The sequence below is a fragment of the Amblyraja radiata genome, chromosome 14 (genome assembly GCF_010909765.2).
Source record: "Amblyraja radiata isolate CabotCenter1 chromosome 14, sAmbRad1.1.pri, whole genome shotgun sequence".
In the NCBI taxonomy this organism is placed as follows: domain Eukaryota; kingdom Metazoa; phylum Chordata; class Chondrichthyes; order Rajiformes; family Rajidae; genus Amblyraja; species Amblyraja radiata.
In genome coordinates, this window is record NC_045969.1 from 18627206 (window position 1) to 18643773 (window position 16568).

Below are 16568 nucleotides of genomic sequence, written 5' to 3' on the forward strand. Positions count from 1 at the left end.
CAGCTCCCTAATGCTAAATATAACTGGACATTTATATTCAGTTCTTCCCACTTACATAATAACAATCTGTTAGCGTTCTTAATTATTTGCATCTCTACATACTTTCCTTAGGAAAAACAGGCCTTCAAATCACGCTCTATCTTTTTTTTAATCTATCTCGTTTGCACACAATACAATGCCTTGATTGCCTAATTATCTCTATTTCACCTGGCGATTGCTTAATTGAAATTACTTAATACTTCGTAAGATGTTGTTTGAACAAATCGTGTCCGTGCGAATAAATAAAGGCACGAGTATGCAGAGGACTGGAAACAAAAACATCGTGAACGGTTAATTTAGGGCTGCATAGAAGAACGGACCAGTACAATTGACCATATTTGCATTACCTCTGATGACAGAGCCAGTGCAGAATATTGGTGATCCGGTACTATTTCCGAAGATGGAAGAACGAATGATTCTTAAACAGCTGGAAAATAAAAAACGGCTGGAAGAATTCAAATACTTTTTCAATGAAAATGGACAATTGAGACACACCGAAACGAACCAACCATTTGTTTTCAACCAATACAACAATGCAATGAACTTGAACCACCAGTGGTACACGGCCTTTGGAACGGTTTTGGCCGAGTACGTATACGAACTGCTAGAGAAAGAATATCGACTGAAACGACTCTATATTCCAGTAAATGCCACAATGGATGAACCTAGAAGCTTTTGCTTCGTGAGCGAGGGTGCGCTGGATAATCCTTCAAAGTTAATTGTTCTGCTACAAGATCGCGGCGTTTCGCGAGCGGGTACATGGTCCCAGCAATTGATTGTACATGACTGCCTGGACACAGGCACACAAATGCCCTACATTAAGCAGGCTCTACGGGAGAACTATGAAGTCATGGTATTAAATCCAAACGACAACTTTATGGCAATTAAGACAAACGATTCTATGGACCCGGAATGGGCTCAAACTGGATTCACCTTAAAAGTTGAAAAAAAACTAGAAATACCAAAAAGGGGGCTTGAAAGTGTGGAACAGCATACGTTCTACGTTTGGGACCACTTTATATCCAAGTGTGCCCCTATGAGTGTGGCCTTCATTGCTCACGGATATGGCGGCTTGGCTGTTGTTAACCTATTAACCGAATATTCAGATGTAATGAGCAAAGTATATGCTGTTGCCTTCATTAATTCCAATCATGATGTAGATCATCAAAACGTTAACCTAACAGAGCGGAACTGGATTGCAAAGAATTGTCGTACCTGGTCACTGAGCGCCAAGCCTTTGGACAAACCTGTGGCTTCCATGAAGATGGATTGTGTGCAAGTTTCCGCAGGCACCGAAAACCACGATTTAGCACCAGCATCTTGCTTTCACTCCATTTTCAAGTTTTTGAAGAAAGCGTCAAATGCACAGAAAACTAAACGATTAACTCGGTCGCCAATTGTTACAAGAAGTTCAAGCAAGAACAACTAAAAACAGCAACGGAATGGCGGTAGTATGGAGTAATTTCACAAACACAGTAAAATCAAAACCAAGGATGCCACGCCTGAAATATCGACGATGTTCTCGCCACAGATACTGCCCGTTTTTTTTCTAGTTGCTGCTGTGAAGTTATTCATTGTACTCCACGATGATCAGGCAACTGTCGCGAACGCTTGAGCCCAGTCTAAATACTTCGCCACACTGTTGGGATTTCTAACTGTTAGAATGTTATCTTGTAATGGAAGGTAGATTGGTTTGGTTGTTTAGGGAGATTTGTTGGCAATTTGTTGGTAGATTTGGTGATATCTGTGATCTATTGACCTTTATAAAATTATAGGTAAACAAAAGTGCTGGAGAAACTCAGCGGGTGCGGCAGCATCTATGGAGCGAAGGAAATGGGCAACGTTTCGGTATAAAATTATACCTCTGGCTCCTATGCCCAATGATTAAAACAATGCTATTACTATGGTGAGTTGGGTCGTACTAAGCACTAAATGAAAATAATCAGGTTTTCTGGAGGCATTCTCTACTATCTAATAATGTAAAGCTCCCCACGTATAATTTTTATGTTGATATTGTTCTGAGAAGGAGATTTTGCTTAGGAAACTTTACTGAAGAGATTAAATATTTCTGAAAACTCCCTTCAAAAATCGATGGAAATGAAAGGTGAAATAAATGTGTCACATGCTTTCCTCGCATTCAAATAGAAACGCGTCAATGGTACAACTCGTAAACCCCAAGGAGCTAGTGACATTAATTTTAAACGAATGTAATTAGTAAATCGCGTTTCAGTCTCTTTTCACATTTCAGTTTGAGAATTTTGTTCTGTAGATCTCAAGTTTATTGCAAATTTTATGCAATGAACCGGATAATTAAACCCATTCTTTACAACTGTCTGTAACATTAACATTTTCTCACTACTAGTGACAAAACATGCACCAGACTGGAACTGCTAAATTTTATCTTGGGCCTGTGCTGATTTGGTTGATACCTGCCCAGTGTAGTATCATACATACCTAAATGTAAAACTGAAGAAAATGTTAAAGTGTGCCAAAAAAAAGTCGTATCAGGCCACTTAGTCGTGGAGTTATCGATGCTGCAATTAATTGTTTCACTTGACTAAATTGTGGAAGAACAGAAAGCTAGAAACTTCAAATAATATTCCATCTGTGACCTTACCAATGTTTTCTAGAAGTGAAACAATGCCCCTTTTCTTATTCTCAATGCCTTGGTCGATGAAAGCATGCATACCATACACCTTCCTCACCATCCTCTGCCTCCTACAACCAAACCAATTTTGTATCCAATTGGCTAGCTCATCTTGGATCCCATGCATTGTAACCACCTGGGCTAACCTACTGTGTGAGACCTTGTCACTGGCCTTGGTAAAGTCCATGTAGATGATATCTACCGTCCTGCCCTCATCAATTCTCTTGGTCACATCTTCAAAAAAACACAATTGTATCTGAGACATGATTTCTCATGTACATGGACTATCCTTAATCAACTGGCTTTCCAAATGCAAGTAAGACATGTCCCTCATAATCTCTTCCAACCACTGATGTGATTAGAAAGTTACTGGAAGCTCATCGTCCTGTAGTGTCCAGACTTGTCCTTGCTGCCCTTCTTAAATAAAGGCACAATAAGGTCCTCTGGTACCTTACCAGTGGCGAGCAAATATATAATAATCTCTGCAACATATCAGCAATCGCCTTCCTTTCACTTAACCAATAACATCCTAGGATACACCTCGTCAGGCCCTGGAAAACTATCTGCCTCTAAGCATTTCAAGATCTGTTACACCTACTCCCTTTTCTAATGTTGATATGCTCCACAATATCACTCTCTCCTCCCCTGAATTTACTAGCTTCCTTCTCCATGGTAAATACAGATGTATTGATTTAGGATCTCTCCCATTTCCCATGGTTCCACATATAGATCATCACACTAATATTTAGGAGGACATTTTGCTTTAATCAGAACTCATGCACAGCCAAACGATTTACAGAAAATCAATTGATAGATATACATTTGAACTGTTATAATCTAATTTTCTTTTACAATTTTTTCGTGCTTGACGTATGCCACTTATTAATGGAAACAACTGCACAAAATAATGTAAGTTCCTCGGTCCCTAGGTCCTTTGTCAATGGTGTATGCATTAAAATAAGTGTGGGATATTAACATCTGCTTTGTTTCTTATTGAAAGCAGGTAAATCGGGTTGATGGGATGGTTAGTACAATTAATTAGCCAATTAGCTCTGACTGAAAATAGTGTATTTAAGTTTAAGTCTTTAAGCAAAAGAAAAACTGAATTTAATTTTACAAAATAAGTTTTTTTTAAAACACACTCTGGAACATTCTCTCCTGTAACTCATGCCAGTCATGATGAAGCTCAAAATATTCTAGGTTTGCGTTGAACAGAAGGTACTGAAATTACATCAACCACCCCAACAGCCTCATGTGCACTGGTACCAATGGTTGAATTGAATTGAATGCTTTATTGTTACATGTGACAAGTCACAGTGAAATTCTTTGCTTACACACCCAAGGAATGCAAATAGTCGCTCATAAAGGATGCTCACAAAGTTACAGTACCTTTGCGCCATGTCCCCCTTTGTTCTCCCTCCTCATGATGGTCCACCCACACCGGGTCCCCATTGTTCTTCCCCCTCCCTCACAGCAGCTCCCCCACGTCGGGTCCTCCTTTGTCCTCACTTCCCCACGAGGACGTCTGTTGGTTGGCACCATTATTGACCGTCACACTGACCTCTCCACTATCACTGCCGGGTCCTCTCTGGACGCCGACCCAGGCCACAGCTGCGGGTTCCGTGGACGGAGGGGCTGTTGGCCACGGGCTTTGTCAACTCGCGAGGCTCCAACTCTGGCCCTCGAGGCTCTGGTCTACAATTCTACGAACCACTACACTCCACTTCCAACCCACGAGGCCTGGGCTCCGACCCGCAAGGCTGCGGCCTCGGCTTCTCTGGAAGGTCTCTCTGTTATCGTCATGGATGACAGATTGATGTTCCTGAAAGTTAACCCATGGAAAGCCATTTGCCCGGATGGAGTCCCTAGCTGTGTCCTTGGAACCTGTGTGAACCAGCTACGAGTATTTGCAGACAACTTTGACCTCGCAAATCTGTGGTCTCCACCTGGTTTAAGAATACCACTATCATCCAGGTGCCAAAGGAAAATAAAGTAGCCTGCCGCTTGACTACCGTCCAGTGCTCTAACACCCGCCATCATGAAGTGCTTTGAGAGGCTTGTCATGGCGCACAACTCCCAGATCGCCTAGATCAACTTCAATTTGCCTACCACTGCAAGGTCCACATTTGATGCCACCTCCCAGGTCCTCAACTCTGCCCTGGAACATCTGGATAACAAACACACCATCAGATTCCTATTTATTGACTGTAGCGCTGCTTTCAACATCATAACTCCAATCACTCTTATCTTCTAATTACTGAACATAAGACTCAGCACCATCCTCTGCAACTGGATCCTTGACTTCCTGACCCATAGACCACAATCAGTAAGATAGGCGACACAACATTTTCCATGATAATTCTCAACACCCGTGTTTTGCAAGTTTGTTGCCTCATCGCATTACTACACTCACAACTGTGTGGTCAAATTCTGCTTTAACTCCATTCACAAGTTTGCAGGCAACACCACCGCAGTGTTGACAAAAATGCTGGAGAAACTCAGCGGGTGAGGCAGCATCTATGGAGCGAAGGAAATAGACAATGTTTCGGGTCGAAATCCTTCTTCAGACCAGAAACGTTGCCTATTTCCTTCGCTCCATAGATGCTGCCTCACCTGCTGAGTTTCTCCAGCATTTTTGTCTACCTTCGATTTTCCAGCATCTGCTGGTCCTTCTTAACCACCGCAGTGTGCTGGAATTTGAACAACGAGTACAGGATGGAGATAGCTTAGGATCTTAGGATGAAGGATCTTGTCACTGACTTCAGGAAGCAAGGTGGAGTGAACACCCCAGTCTGCATCAATGGTGCTGAAATTGAGATGGTTGAGAACTTCAAATTCCTGTTATAAATACCACCAACACTTTGAACTAGTCCAACCACATTGAAACTATGTCTAAGAGAGCACACCAATGCCTCTACTTCCTCAGAAGCCTAAGGAAATTTGGCAGGTCTCCAATAACTATCTAATTTCTACAGATGCATTGGGATGGCATTGCAACAGCTTTGCACAAGACCATAAGAAATTAGAGTTGGGGACACTGGCCAGTCCATCATACATACCAGCCTCCCCCTCTTCCTCACACCCCATTCCAATCGGCTTCACCCACACTCCATGCTGCCTTGGAAAGCTGCCAACATAATCAGGGACCAATAGGTGCAGGAGTAGGCCATTCGGCTCTTTGAGCTAGCACCGCCATTCACAGTGACCATGGCTAATCATCCACAATCAGTTCCTGCCTTCTCACCATATCACTTGACTCCACTATCTTTAAGAGTTATATCTAACACTCTCTTAAAAGCTTCCAGAGAATTTTTCTTAACGGTTGTGCTATTTTCTCTAGTTGTACCGTGATTACAATGATGTTTTCTACGTTAACATGTTAATATTAATGTTATTATTAACGTGCTAACATAGTATTACTTGCAAGAAAATTTCCACCACCCGGGCGAAACCGGAGGCGCCACCATCGGTTATTCATTCGTTCATGCTGCTGCCAGCTGGTTCAATCTTCTCCAGGATCTATTTAAGAAAGAACTGCAGATGCTGGAAAAATCAAAGGTAGACAAAAAATGCTGGAGAAAGTCAGCGGGTGAGGCAGCATCTATGGAGAGAAGGAATAGGCAATGTTTCGGGTCGAGACCCTTCTTCAGACTGATGGTGGGGGTGGGAAAAAGAAAGGAGCCGGAGACAGTAGGACTAGAAGGAGGGCTGGGGAGAGGGAAAAGTGAGAAGACAAGGGCTATCTAAAATTAGAGAAGTCCATGTTGATACCGCTGGGGTGTAGACTATCCAAGCAAAATACCCAAGCTTGTCTCCTCACTACTGCTGGCTCCAGTCGCAAATCTGAGTTTTCGAGTGATCTGTGCAAGGCATTCGTTGATGCTGAAATTCCACTCTGGAAATTGGAAAATAAATCTCTGAGGTTTTTTAGAGAAATACACAGAGGAACATATACTGAGTGAGTCATCATTACTGTAGCGGCAAATTATTATATCGTTCAAGAGATTACTCCCTCTAGCCATTTAAGAAAAATTATGTTGACAGCTACTTCAACATTGTTGTGCCGATTAAGTTGCATGCAACAAAATATGGATCTCAATAGACGAGACAACCGATGCTGTGGGGAGATATGTTCTAGAGAAAATAGCACAACCTTTAAGAAACCTTTAAGAAATCCTGGCTCCAATGTCAAGAGAATCTTCCTCAAAGCACCGTCACATGAAGAGTAAGAGTAAGGTGACGTGCCTCAATGACTATCGACCAGTGGCACTAACGCCGGTGGTGATGAAGTGCTTTGAGAGGTTGATCATGGAGCAAATCAACTCCTACCTCGACAAAAACCTGGACCCACTGCAGTTCGCGTACCGCCACAACAGATCAACGGTGGATGCGATCTCGCTGGCCCTCCACTCCGCACTGGACCACTTGGACAACAAAAACTCATATGTCAGGCTGTTATTCATTGATTACAGCTCGGCATTTAACACAATCATCCCCTCCAAACTGGTTACCAAACTCGCAGAACTGGGTCTCTGCGCATCCCTCTGCAACTGGATCCTCGACTTCCTCGTCCACAGACCACAGTCTGTTCGTATTGGTGGAAATGTGTCAGCCTCGATAACAATCAGCACGGGAGCACCTCAAGGCTGCGTGCTCAGCCCCCTGCTGTACTCACTCTATACCCATGACTGCGTAGCGAACCACAGTGCGAACTCCATCATCAAGTTCGCTGACGACACCACTATTGTGGGGCGTATCACTGATGGGGATGAGGCAGAGTACAGAAGAGAGATCGAGCAACTGTCCATATGGTGCCAGCGCAATAACCTGGCCCTCAACACCAGCAAAACCAAGGAACTGATTGTGGACTTTGGAAGGAGTAGGAGGGGGACCCACAGCCCCATTTATATCAACGGGTCGATGGTTGAAAGGGTCAAGAACTTCAAATTCCTGGGCGTGCACATCTCTGAAGATCTTTCCTGGTCCGAGAACACTAACGTAATTATCAAAAAAGCTCATCAGCGCCTCTACTTCCTGAGAAGATTACGGAGAGTCGGATTGTCAAGGAAGACTCTCTCTAACTTCTACAGGTGCACAGTCGAGAGCATGCTGACCGGTTGCATCGTGGCTTGGTTCGGCAATTTGAGCGCCCTGGAGAGGAAAAGACTACAAAAAGTAGTAAACACTGCCCAGTCCATCATCGGCTCTGACCTTCCTTCCATCGAGGGGATTTATCGCAGTCGCTGCCTCAAAAAGGCTGGCAGTATCATCAAAGACCCACACCATCCTGGCCACACACTCATCTCCCTGCTACCTTCAGGTAGAAGGTACAGGAGCCTGAAGACTGCAACAACCAGGTTCAGGAATAGCTACTTCCCCTCAGCCATCAGGCTATTAAACCTGGCTCGGACAAAACTCTGATTATTAACAACCACTTTCTGTTATTTGCACTTTACCAGTTTATTTATTCATGTGTGTATATATTTATATCATGGTATATGGACACATTTATCTGTTTTGTAGTAAATGCCTACTATTTTCTGTGTGCTTAAGCAAAGCAAGAATTTCATTGTCCTATACAGGGACACATGACAATAAACTCACTTGAACTTGAACATGTGCAGTTGTTCAAGGAAATGGCACCCGAGATTCCGCTACCTCCTCAGCCCATTTTGACTAGGTGGGGTACATGGCTCTGCTGTACTCTACCGTGCTGCAAACTTTGAAAAGATAAAAGAAACTGTCAACTGTTTCGAAGAAGAATCTGCTGCAGTCAGGATCATCAATGAAATCATGCAGAAAAATCCCTCCACTGCGATCTTGTTTTTATTGCTTCCAATTTTGCAAAGTTCCCACAAGCTATCACTTGCCTTGAAAAACGTGGCGAAATATTAGTGAATAACTTGCAGGTTTTCAACAGACGATATTCGTAAAGTTCCTGGCAATGTAGGTAAAGATATACAAGGAAAATGTGAGAGTGATTTTAGCTAACAAAGATCTTAAAGAAATACAAAACATAGCTAAAGTGCTAATGCACAAGATATCGACATGAATATAGAGACTGTTTCGGGTATGCACCAGTGACCTCAGCTGAGGTAGAAAAATGTTTTTCACAACAAGCATATTCTGTCTGATGGACGGCATTGTTTAACACCAGATAATTTGAAAAACAATGCTAGTAATTATGTGCAGCCAGGCAACTTTGGTCATTTAATGTAGTACAGGTATACCTTTATATTATCATTTTTTACCAGTTTGGTGGTGGAAATACATGCCTTTTTTGTCAATAAATGCCTTTTTTGTAATTTTTATTATGCCTTTTTGCCTGCCTATTTCACTTTTAGTGCCTAAACACCCTGGCTCTCTTAATTACATATCACTAGGTACAAAAACAGCTTCTTCCTGCGGTTATCATCTCTTGAATGTACGTCTCATGTTGCTAATGATGTATTACTGCTCTTCCACTTTACCTCGTTGAGCCTGTAGCATTTTTTCTCTGCATTTTCATTGTTACTATAACTCTTATTCACACTGTTTCTTTTCTCTTTTCGGGCTACCTGTTATATTGATGTATGTATGGTATGATACGCCTGGAAGCATGGAAACAGTTTTGGCTTTATTTTGGTACGTGTGACAATAAATCAATACTGTAGTGTAAGGGTTAAACAGACAATTTCAGTTAAAATTGAGTAATCAGCTAGGTTAGCAGCACAGAATTCCATACCCTTTGAAAACTTCCTGCTGTTATCATCTCTCGAATGGACGTCTCCTAGAGATGTCCTTGCACCTGTTCACAATGCCTGGGAGCATAGATTTTCTCACACCATTCCATGGGAAAGTGTAGCGTTGGTGCGCAAAACACAACAGCAATAGTTGGGTAGACCACCTGCGCTCCTTCCTGCTGATAGTGCAGAAACATTGTAGACATGGGATGCTTATGATTGGCTCCGGGAGGGGGCAGTGGCAGGGTCTGCACTGATAAAAAATGCCATATAGGATGATGTCTGGCACCATTTCGAGGAGAGAGCACCAATCATCCTTGGACCGTGTCGCGAATGGAGGCAAGTGATCAAGTACAGGAACAGGGGATATACGGGGATATGTTAGTGTATGTGCCTTATTTGGTAGTGTAATAAAATGCCTAGTGAATCAAACTCTTGTCTAAATCCAGTGATTTATCAAACACTACAAATACCAAAGGTAATGGGACCTGGGTAAAATGGAACTTGTATTGACTGATCAATTGCGATCCAATTCAAAACATCACTGAATAATTAATTAATTGTTAAATGCTGCTCCAAATGTTCAAAGAGCCATATATATTTACTACATTTATTTCATGAATTAATAATTAGTGCATCATTTTGATTTGCAGCACCCAATGTTTTTCTTTATACAAACTTCTAGACACCCATACCAATTTGAATAATTTGGCATGCAGTTTACTTGGACACAATCTTTATTAATGAATCTTTTACACTGATAATTCCAGATTAGAGGTCTGTCAACATAAATACATTGATCATATACAGAATATAAATGTTGAACCTATTGTTAATTATAACCCTGAGTGCCACTTAACAGGCCATTGTGGTTCTCTATATTTCACTTTAACCACGTGTTGTTCCATGAATCTCATGCAACCTTGAACAGCACTTCCTACTGAAACTCTAGCCTGATTTAAATGTTTATAATTACAGATTCCGTGGCAATGCTGGATGGTTACATTGGTGGTTGGGGAGTAACAAGTCCACTAGTATTTGATCAGGTAGTCTGCACTCATGATGTTAGAATCACAGAGTAGCAGTTTTTGGCCCACCAGCTCCATACTGACTATTAAGCATTCAGTCATATTTTATTTTCACATTCCCATCAATTCCCCTCAAAGTCTACCTCTTGCATATATACCAGGGGTAATTACAGTGGCTATTAACATACCAACCAGCGTGTCTTTGGGATGTTTGGAAGCTAGAGAACCTGTGGAAACCATGTAGTGACAGGGAGAGCATGCAAACTCTACACAGACAAAATCAAGATTGAATGTGTGTCACTGAAACTGAGACAGCAGCTCTGTTAGCGGCACCACTGTTTTATTTTCTAATTTCTTTCTTCTCAGACTCCTGATGCACACTCCACTTTGAGAATTATTCTTCCCTACTCACTTACTTGTCCTTTTAAGCTCTTCACACTGGTGACAGTAAGTCTTTTAATTATTTCTCTCATTATACCAGTTGTTTATTTCAGTTCTACACTGTACTAACTCCTGATCAACACCATAGCACTTCTTTGCTTGGGGTGCGATTGAGAGGAATGTCTTCTCCATTCTCAATTCCCTCATTTCTGTCACTCCTTAAACTCTATATATCTGCAATAACTTTCAGCACATGGAATGGCTTGTTTCCTGAAATGCCAAATGTTTTGCCTTGCCTGATGCAACATCTTCACATTTTCTGCTTTTGTTTGATTTCTTGTAACTTCAGAATTTATTGTTCCTTCAATGCAATATATCCAGAGGGACACAATAATTGTAATGAAGAACAGTTTTATTTTTCAAATGCAAAGTTAAAAGGAGCGGTGCTTGCTATCGTGTGAACATTAAGTCACGTGTTGCCAGATTGGTTTTACTTGGGGATCCAGCATGAAAAAAAGCACTGACTTTTTGTTGGCAGACAGAAAGTAATGGCTCCTGTGAATAAATATTTCTGAACCAGGGGATTCACACTTGAAGAATTACCATGTTCCCAACGTATCACAATTATACTGCCATCACATGAGCAGTACATCACAGTTCGAGCCACCTTTTACAGAATATTGGGCCGAACGACGAAATGTGGATTCAACAAAGGCACATGATGGCATGATGCATCCTTATATTTGATCTATATTTCAACTGGGTAGGAGATTCCCAGGCAAGAAAGTGATGTTTCCAACTCAAAGGAGAACATTTTTTTTTTTTTTTAAGATCATTTGCCTGCCAGCTTAAAAATGCGGGGACCAGAGACTTAAGTTAGCTACTTAACTGCTTAATTAGGAAATTATACATGTATAGAAAAGCATTTGTTTCTCTTTCTCATATCATTTTTTATGCACAATGTTTGTTTTAGATTGTCAGAGTAATGTAAAAATAGGGACACGGAACCAGTAAAAACTAAGTGTAGGAATGCTGGAATTACTCAAAGGTCAAGCTGCAGCTGGATAGAGAAAATTTCTCTAGAGAGAGACAGTAACCCTAAGATTTTTGCCTCCATCACAGTGAGGAGGTGCCTGGTGAACTCACTGTGGTGGATGTTTGTGTTTATTGTGTGTTTTGTTGTTTATTATTACGTGTATGGCTGCAGGCAACGACATTTCGTTCAGACCGAAAGGTCTGAATGACAAATAAAGGATCTAATTCTAATTCTAATTCTTGGTCAATCACTATTTGTTGGAACTGAGAAGTTAGAAATCAGTATTTTGTGAGCTGCAGAGAGGCAGATTGTGTAGAGAACAAAGGGAATGTCTACAATAGAGTAGGAACCAAGAGAGATTGAATGACAAAAGATATGATGCTGCTGGTTGATAGGGTGGTGAAGCCATGTTAATTGCAGTTGATCAGTCTGCATGTGATATAAATATAAAGAGATGAATTCAAACAGAGGAGGCGGAAGTTCATTTTCCAAATGTACTTGTTTCATTTCATTCACTTTTGCTCCAACTTCCTTTCAACCCACATGAAACAAGGATTGTTTTCCTTATCCTCTCTTTCCACCCTCTCAGCCTCCACATTTAGCAGATAATCCTCTGTCATTTCCATCACCTTGACGTTACTGCATTGATCTTCCTCTCTCCCCACTTTTAATCTCCCAAAAGGATTGATCCCCCTTGGTGATTTCCTGGTTCACTCTTCCCCTCCTTTCTCACAGCAACAGAGGAGGCGGAAGTTCATTGCAGGTTATGCAGTACCGGCTTGTTTATCTCTTCTCATCTTCCCCAACCAAAGGACTCAAATGCTCCTTCAAAGAGTAACAGTGATTCTTTACTACTTTTTCCAGTTTGCACTTAGTGGTCAAAATGTGGTCCTCTCTAAACTCCGATCTCGGTCTTTGGCTTTTCAGCTATTTCAATGAAACACAAAAAAACAAAATCCTATCCCCCAACCTGGCACATTATCATTTTGGGACTAAACATTAATTGAACAATTCTAGTAATCCAGCCATATAACCATATAACAATTACAGCACGGAAACAGGCCATCTCGACCCTTCTAGTCCGTGCCGAACACGTATTCTCCCCTAGTCCCATATACCTGCGCTCAGACCATAACCCTCCATTCCTTTCCCGTCCATATAACTATCCAATTTATTTTTAAATGATAAAAACGAACCTGCCTCCACCACCTTCACTGGAAGCTCATTCCACACAGCCACCACTCTGAGTAAAGAAGTTCCCCCTCATGTTACCCCTAAACTTCAGTCCCTTAATTCTCAAGTCATGTCCCCTTGTTTGAATCTTCCCTACTCTCAGTGGGAAAAGCTTATCTACGTCAACTCTGTCTATCCCTCTCACCAGGGCAGCTGTGGCTACAGAAGTAGCTTACCACCATCGAGTGTGACTGAGGAGTGAATGAATAATGCGATGTAAAGCGCCTTGAGTATTAGAAAGGCGCTATATAAATCCCATCCATTATTATTATTATTATTTTAAAGACCTCTATCAAGTCCCCCCTTAACCTTCTGCGCTCCAAAGAATAAAGCCCTAACTTGTTCAACCTTTCTCTGTAACGTAGTTGCTGAAACCCAGGCAACATTCTAGTAAATCTCCTCTGTACTCTCTCTATTTTGTTGACATCCTTCCTATAATTAGGCGACCAAAATTGTACACCATACTCCAGAATTGGCCTCACCAATGCCTTGTACAATTTTAACATTACATCCCAACTTCTATACTCAATGCTCTGATTTATAAAGGCCAGCACACCAAAAGCTTTCTTTACCATCCTATCTACATGAGATTCTACTTTCAGGGAACTGTGCACAGTTATTCCCAGATCCCTCTGTTCACCTGCATTCTTCAATTCCCTACATTTACCATGTACGTCCTATTTTGATTTGTCCTGCCAAGATGTAGCACCTCACACTTATCAGCATTAAACTCCATCTGTCATCTTTCAGCCCACTCTTCCAACTGGCATAAATCTCGCTGTAGACTTTGAAAATCTACTTCATTATCCACAACCCCACCTATCTTAGTATCATCTGCATATTTACTAATCCAATTTACCACACCATAATCCAGATCATTTATGTACATGACAAACAACAGTGGACCCAACACAGATCCCTGTGGCACCCCATTAGTCACTGGCCTCCAACCTGACAAACAACCATCCACCATTACTCTCTGGCATCTCCCATTCAGCCACTGTTGAATCCATCTTGCTACTCCACCATTAATACCCAACCATTGAACCTTCTTAACCAACCTTCCATGAGGAACCTTGTCAAAGGCCTTACTGAAGTCCATATATACAACATCCACTGCTTTACCCTCATCAATTTCCCGAGTAACCTCTTCAAAAAATTCAAGATTAGTCAAACATGACCTTCCAGGCACAAATCCATGTTGACTGTTCCTAATCAGACCCAGTTTATCCAGATGCTTATATATATTATCTCTAAGTATCCTTTCCATTAATTTGCCCACCACTGACGTCAAACTAACAGGTCTATAATTGCTAGGTTTACTCTTAGAACCCTTTTTAAACAATGGAACAACATGCGCAGTACGCCAATCCTCCGGTACTATTCCCGTTTCTAATGACATTTGAAATATTTCTGTCATAGCCCCTGCTATTTCTACACTAACTTCCCTCAATGTCCTAGGGAATATCCTGACCGGACCTGGAGACTTATCCACTTTTATATTTCTCAAAAGTGTCAGTACTTTCTCTTCTTTGAATCTCATAGTTTCCATAGCTACTCTACTCGTTTCCCTTACCTCACATAATTCAATATCCTTCTCCTTGGTGAATACCGAAGAAAAGAAATTGTTCAATATCTCTCCCATCTCTTTTGGCTCTGCAGATAGCTGTCCACTCTGACTCTCTAATGGACCAATTTTATCCCTCGTTATCCTTTTGCTATTAATATAGCTGTAGAAACCCTTTGGATTTACTTTCACCTTACTTGCCAAGCAACCTCATATCTTCTTTTAGCTTTTCTAATTTATTTCTTAAGATTCTTTTTACATTCTTTATACTCCTCAGGCACCTCATTTACTCCATGCTGCCTATAATTATTGTAGATCTCTCTCTTTTTCGAACCAAGTATCCAATTTCCCTTGAAAACCATGGCTCTTTCCAATTTTTACTATTTCCTTTCAACCGAACAGGGACATAAAGATTCTGTACTCTTAAAATTTCACCTTTAAATGTACTCCATTTCTCTTCCACATCTTTCCCATAAAACAAACTGTCCCAATTTACTCCTTTTAAATCCTTTCGCATCTCCTCAAAGTTAGCCTTTCTCCAATCAAAAATCTCAACCCTAGGTCCAGTTCTGACCCTCTCCATAATTATATTGAAACTAATGGTATTGTGATCACTGGTCCCGAACTGTTCCCCAACGCATACCTCTGCCACCTGACCCATCTCATTTCCTAACAGGAGGTCCAGCACCGCCCCTTCTCTAGTAGGTACTTCTATGTATTGCTGCAAAACAACTATCCTGCACACATTTTACAAACTCCATCCCATCCAGCCCATTTACAGAATGTGTTTCCCAGTCTATGTGTGGAAAATTGAAATCTCCCACAATCACTACATTGTGCTTACTACTAATATCTGCAATCTCCTTACATATTTGCTCTTCCAATTCTCGCTCCCCATTTGGCGGTCTATAATACACCCCTATAAGTGTTGCTACCCCTTTCCCATTTCTCAGTTCCACCCAAATAGCCTCCCTAGACGAGCCCTCTAATCTATCCTGCCAAAGCACTGCTGTAATATCTTCCCTGATAAGCAATGCAACACCTCCACCATCTTGCCCCTCCAATTCTATCACACCTGAAGCAACGAAATCCTGGAATATTTAGTTTCCAATCACAGCCCTCCTGCAACCATGTTTCACTGATCGCCACAACATCATACTTCCAGGTGTCAATCCAGGCTCTAAGTTCATCCACCTTTCTTACAATGCTCCTAGCATTAAAATATACACATTTAAGAAACCCACCCTCTCTTATTCTCTGTTTATTGTCTTTTTCTTCTCTCTCCCCTACATTTTGGGTCAGAGTGCTACCATTCTCTGCCTCCTGCCTCACACACTGACTGCTAGCTTTCCCAATTTGAGTCCCTCCCCCCAACCATACTAGTTTAAAGTCTCCCCAGTAGCCTTTGCAAATCTCCCCGCCAGGATGTTGGTCCCCCTCGAGTTCAAGTGCAACCCGTCCTTTCTGTACAGGTCGCACCCTCCCCAAAAGAGGTCCCAATGATCCAGAAACTTGAATCCATACCCACTGCACCAGTCCCTCATCCACTCATTTATCTTCCACCTCGCTCCATTCCTACTCTCACTGTTGCGTGGCACAGGCAGTAATCCTGAGATTGTTACATTTGCAGTCCTTCTCCTTAACTCTCTACCTAACTCCCTAAATTCTTCTTTCAGGACCTCTTCTCTTTTTTTAGCCTTCCTAGCTTCCATCAGTCATTCCGAACAGTCAGTCATCCACCTCAACCATTCAGTTTTTCTTTTTCCACAGGTGCTGCCTGACATACTATTTTCAGTTTCAGGTTCTCAGCATCTGCAGTCTTTTTGTTTTTTAAGAATAAGAAAAGAATGCTGCTGACAATAAAATTCTCGTCAAATTCAAAATAGCTAGAGTACACAAATCATTTCTCCAAAGG

General features: G+C 41.6%; 1 protein-coding gene across 1 annotated transcript; it reads left to right on the forward strand.

The window, feature by feature from the left end:
• The first annotated feature begins 414 nt into the window (after positions 1–414).
• On the forward strand, positions 415–1468 carry LOC116980884 (putative protein FAM172B). Its single transcript, XM_033033501.1, has one exon. It carries the CDS (start codon positions 440–442, stop codon positions 1466–1468), a length of 1029 nt encoding a protein of 342 aa, XP_032889392.1. The 5' UTR covers positions 415–439.
• Positions 1469–16568: the final 15100 nt, after the last annotated feature.

What these genes read in the sequence shown, in the direction of transcription:
- LOC116980884 (XM_033033501.1), top strand. Translation starts at nt 440, where the DNA reads ATGGAAGAACGAATGATTCTTAAACAGCTGGAAAATAAAAAACGGCTG.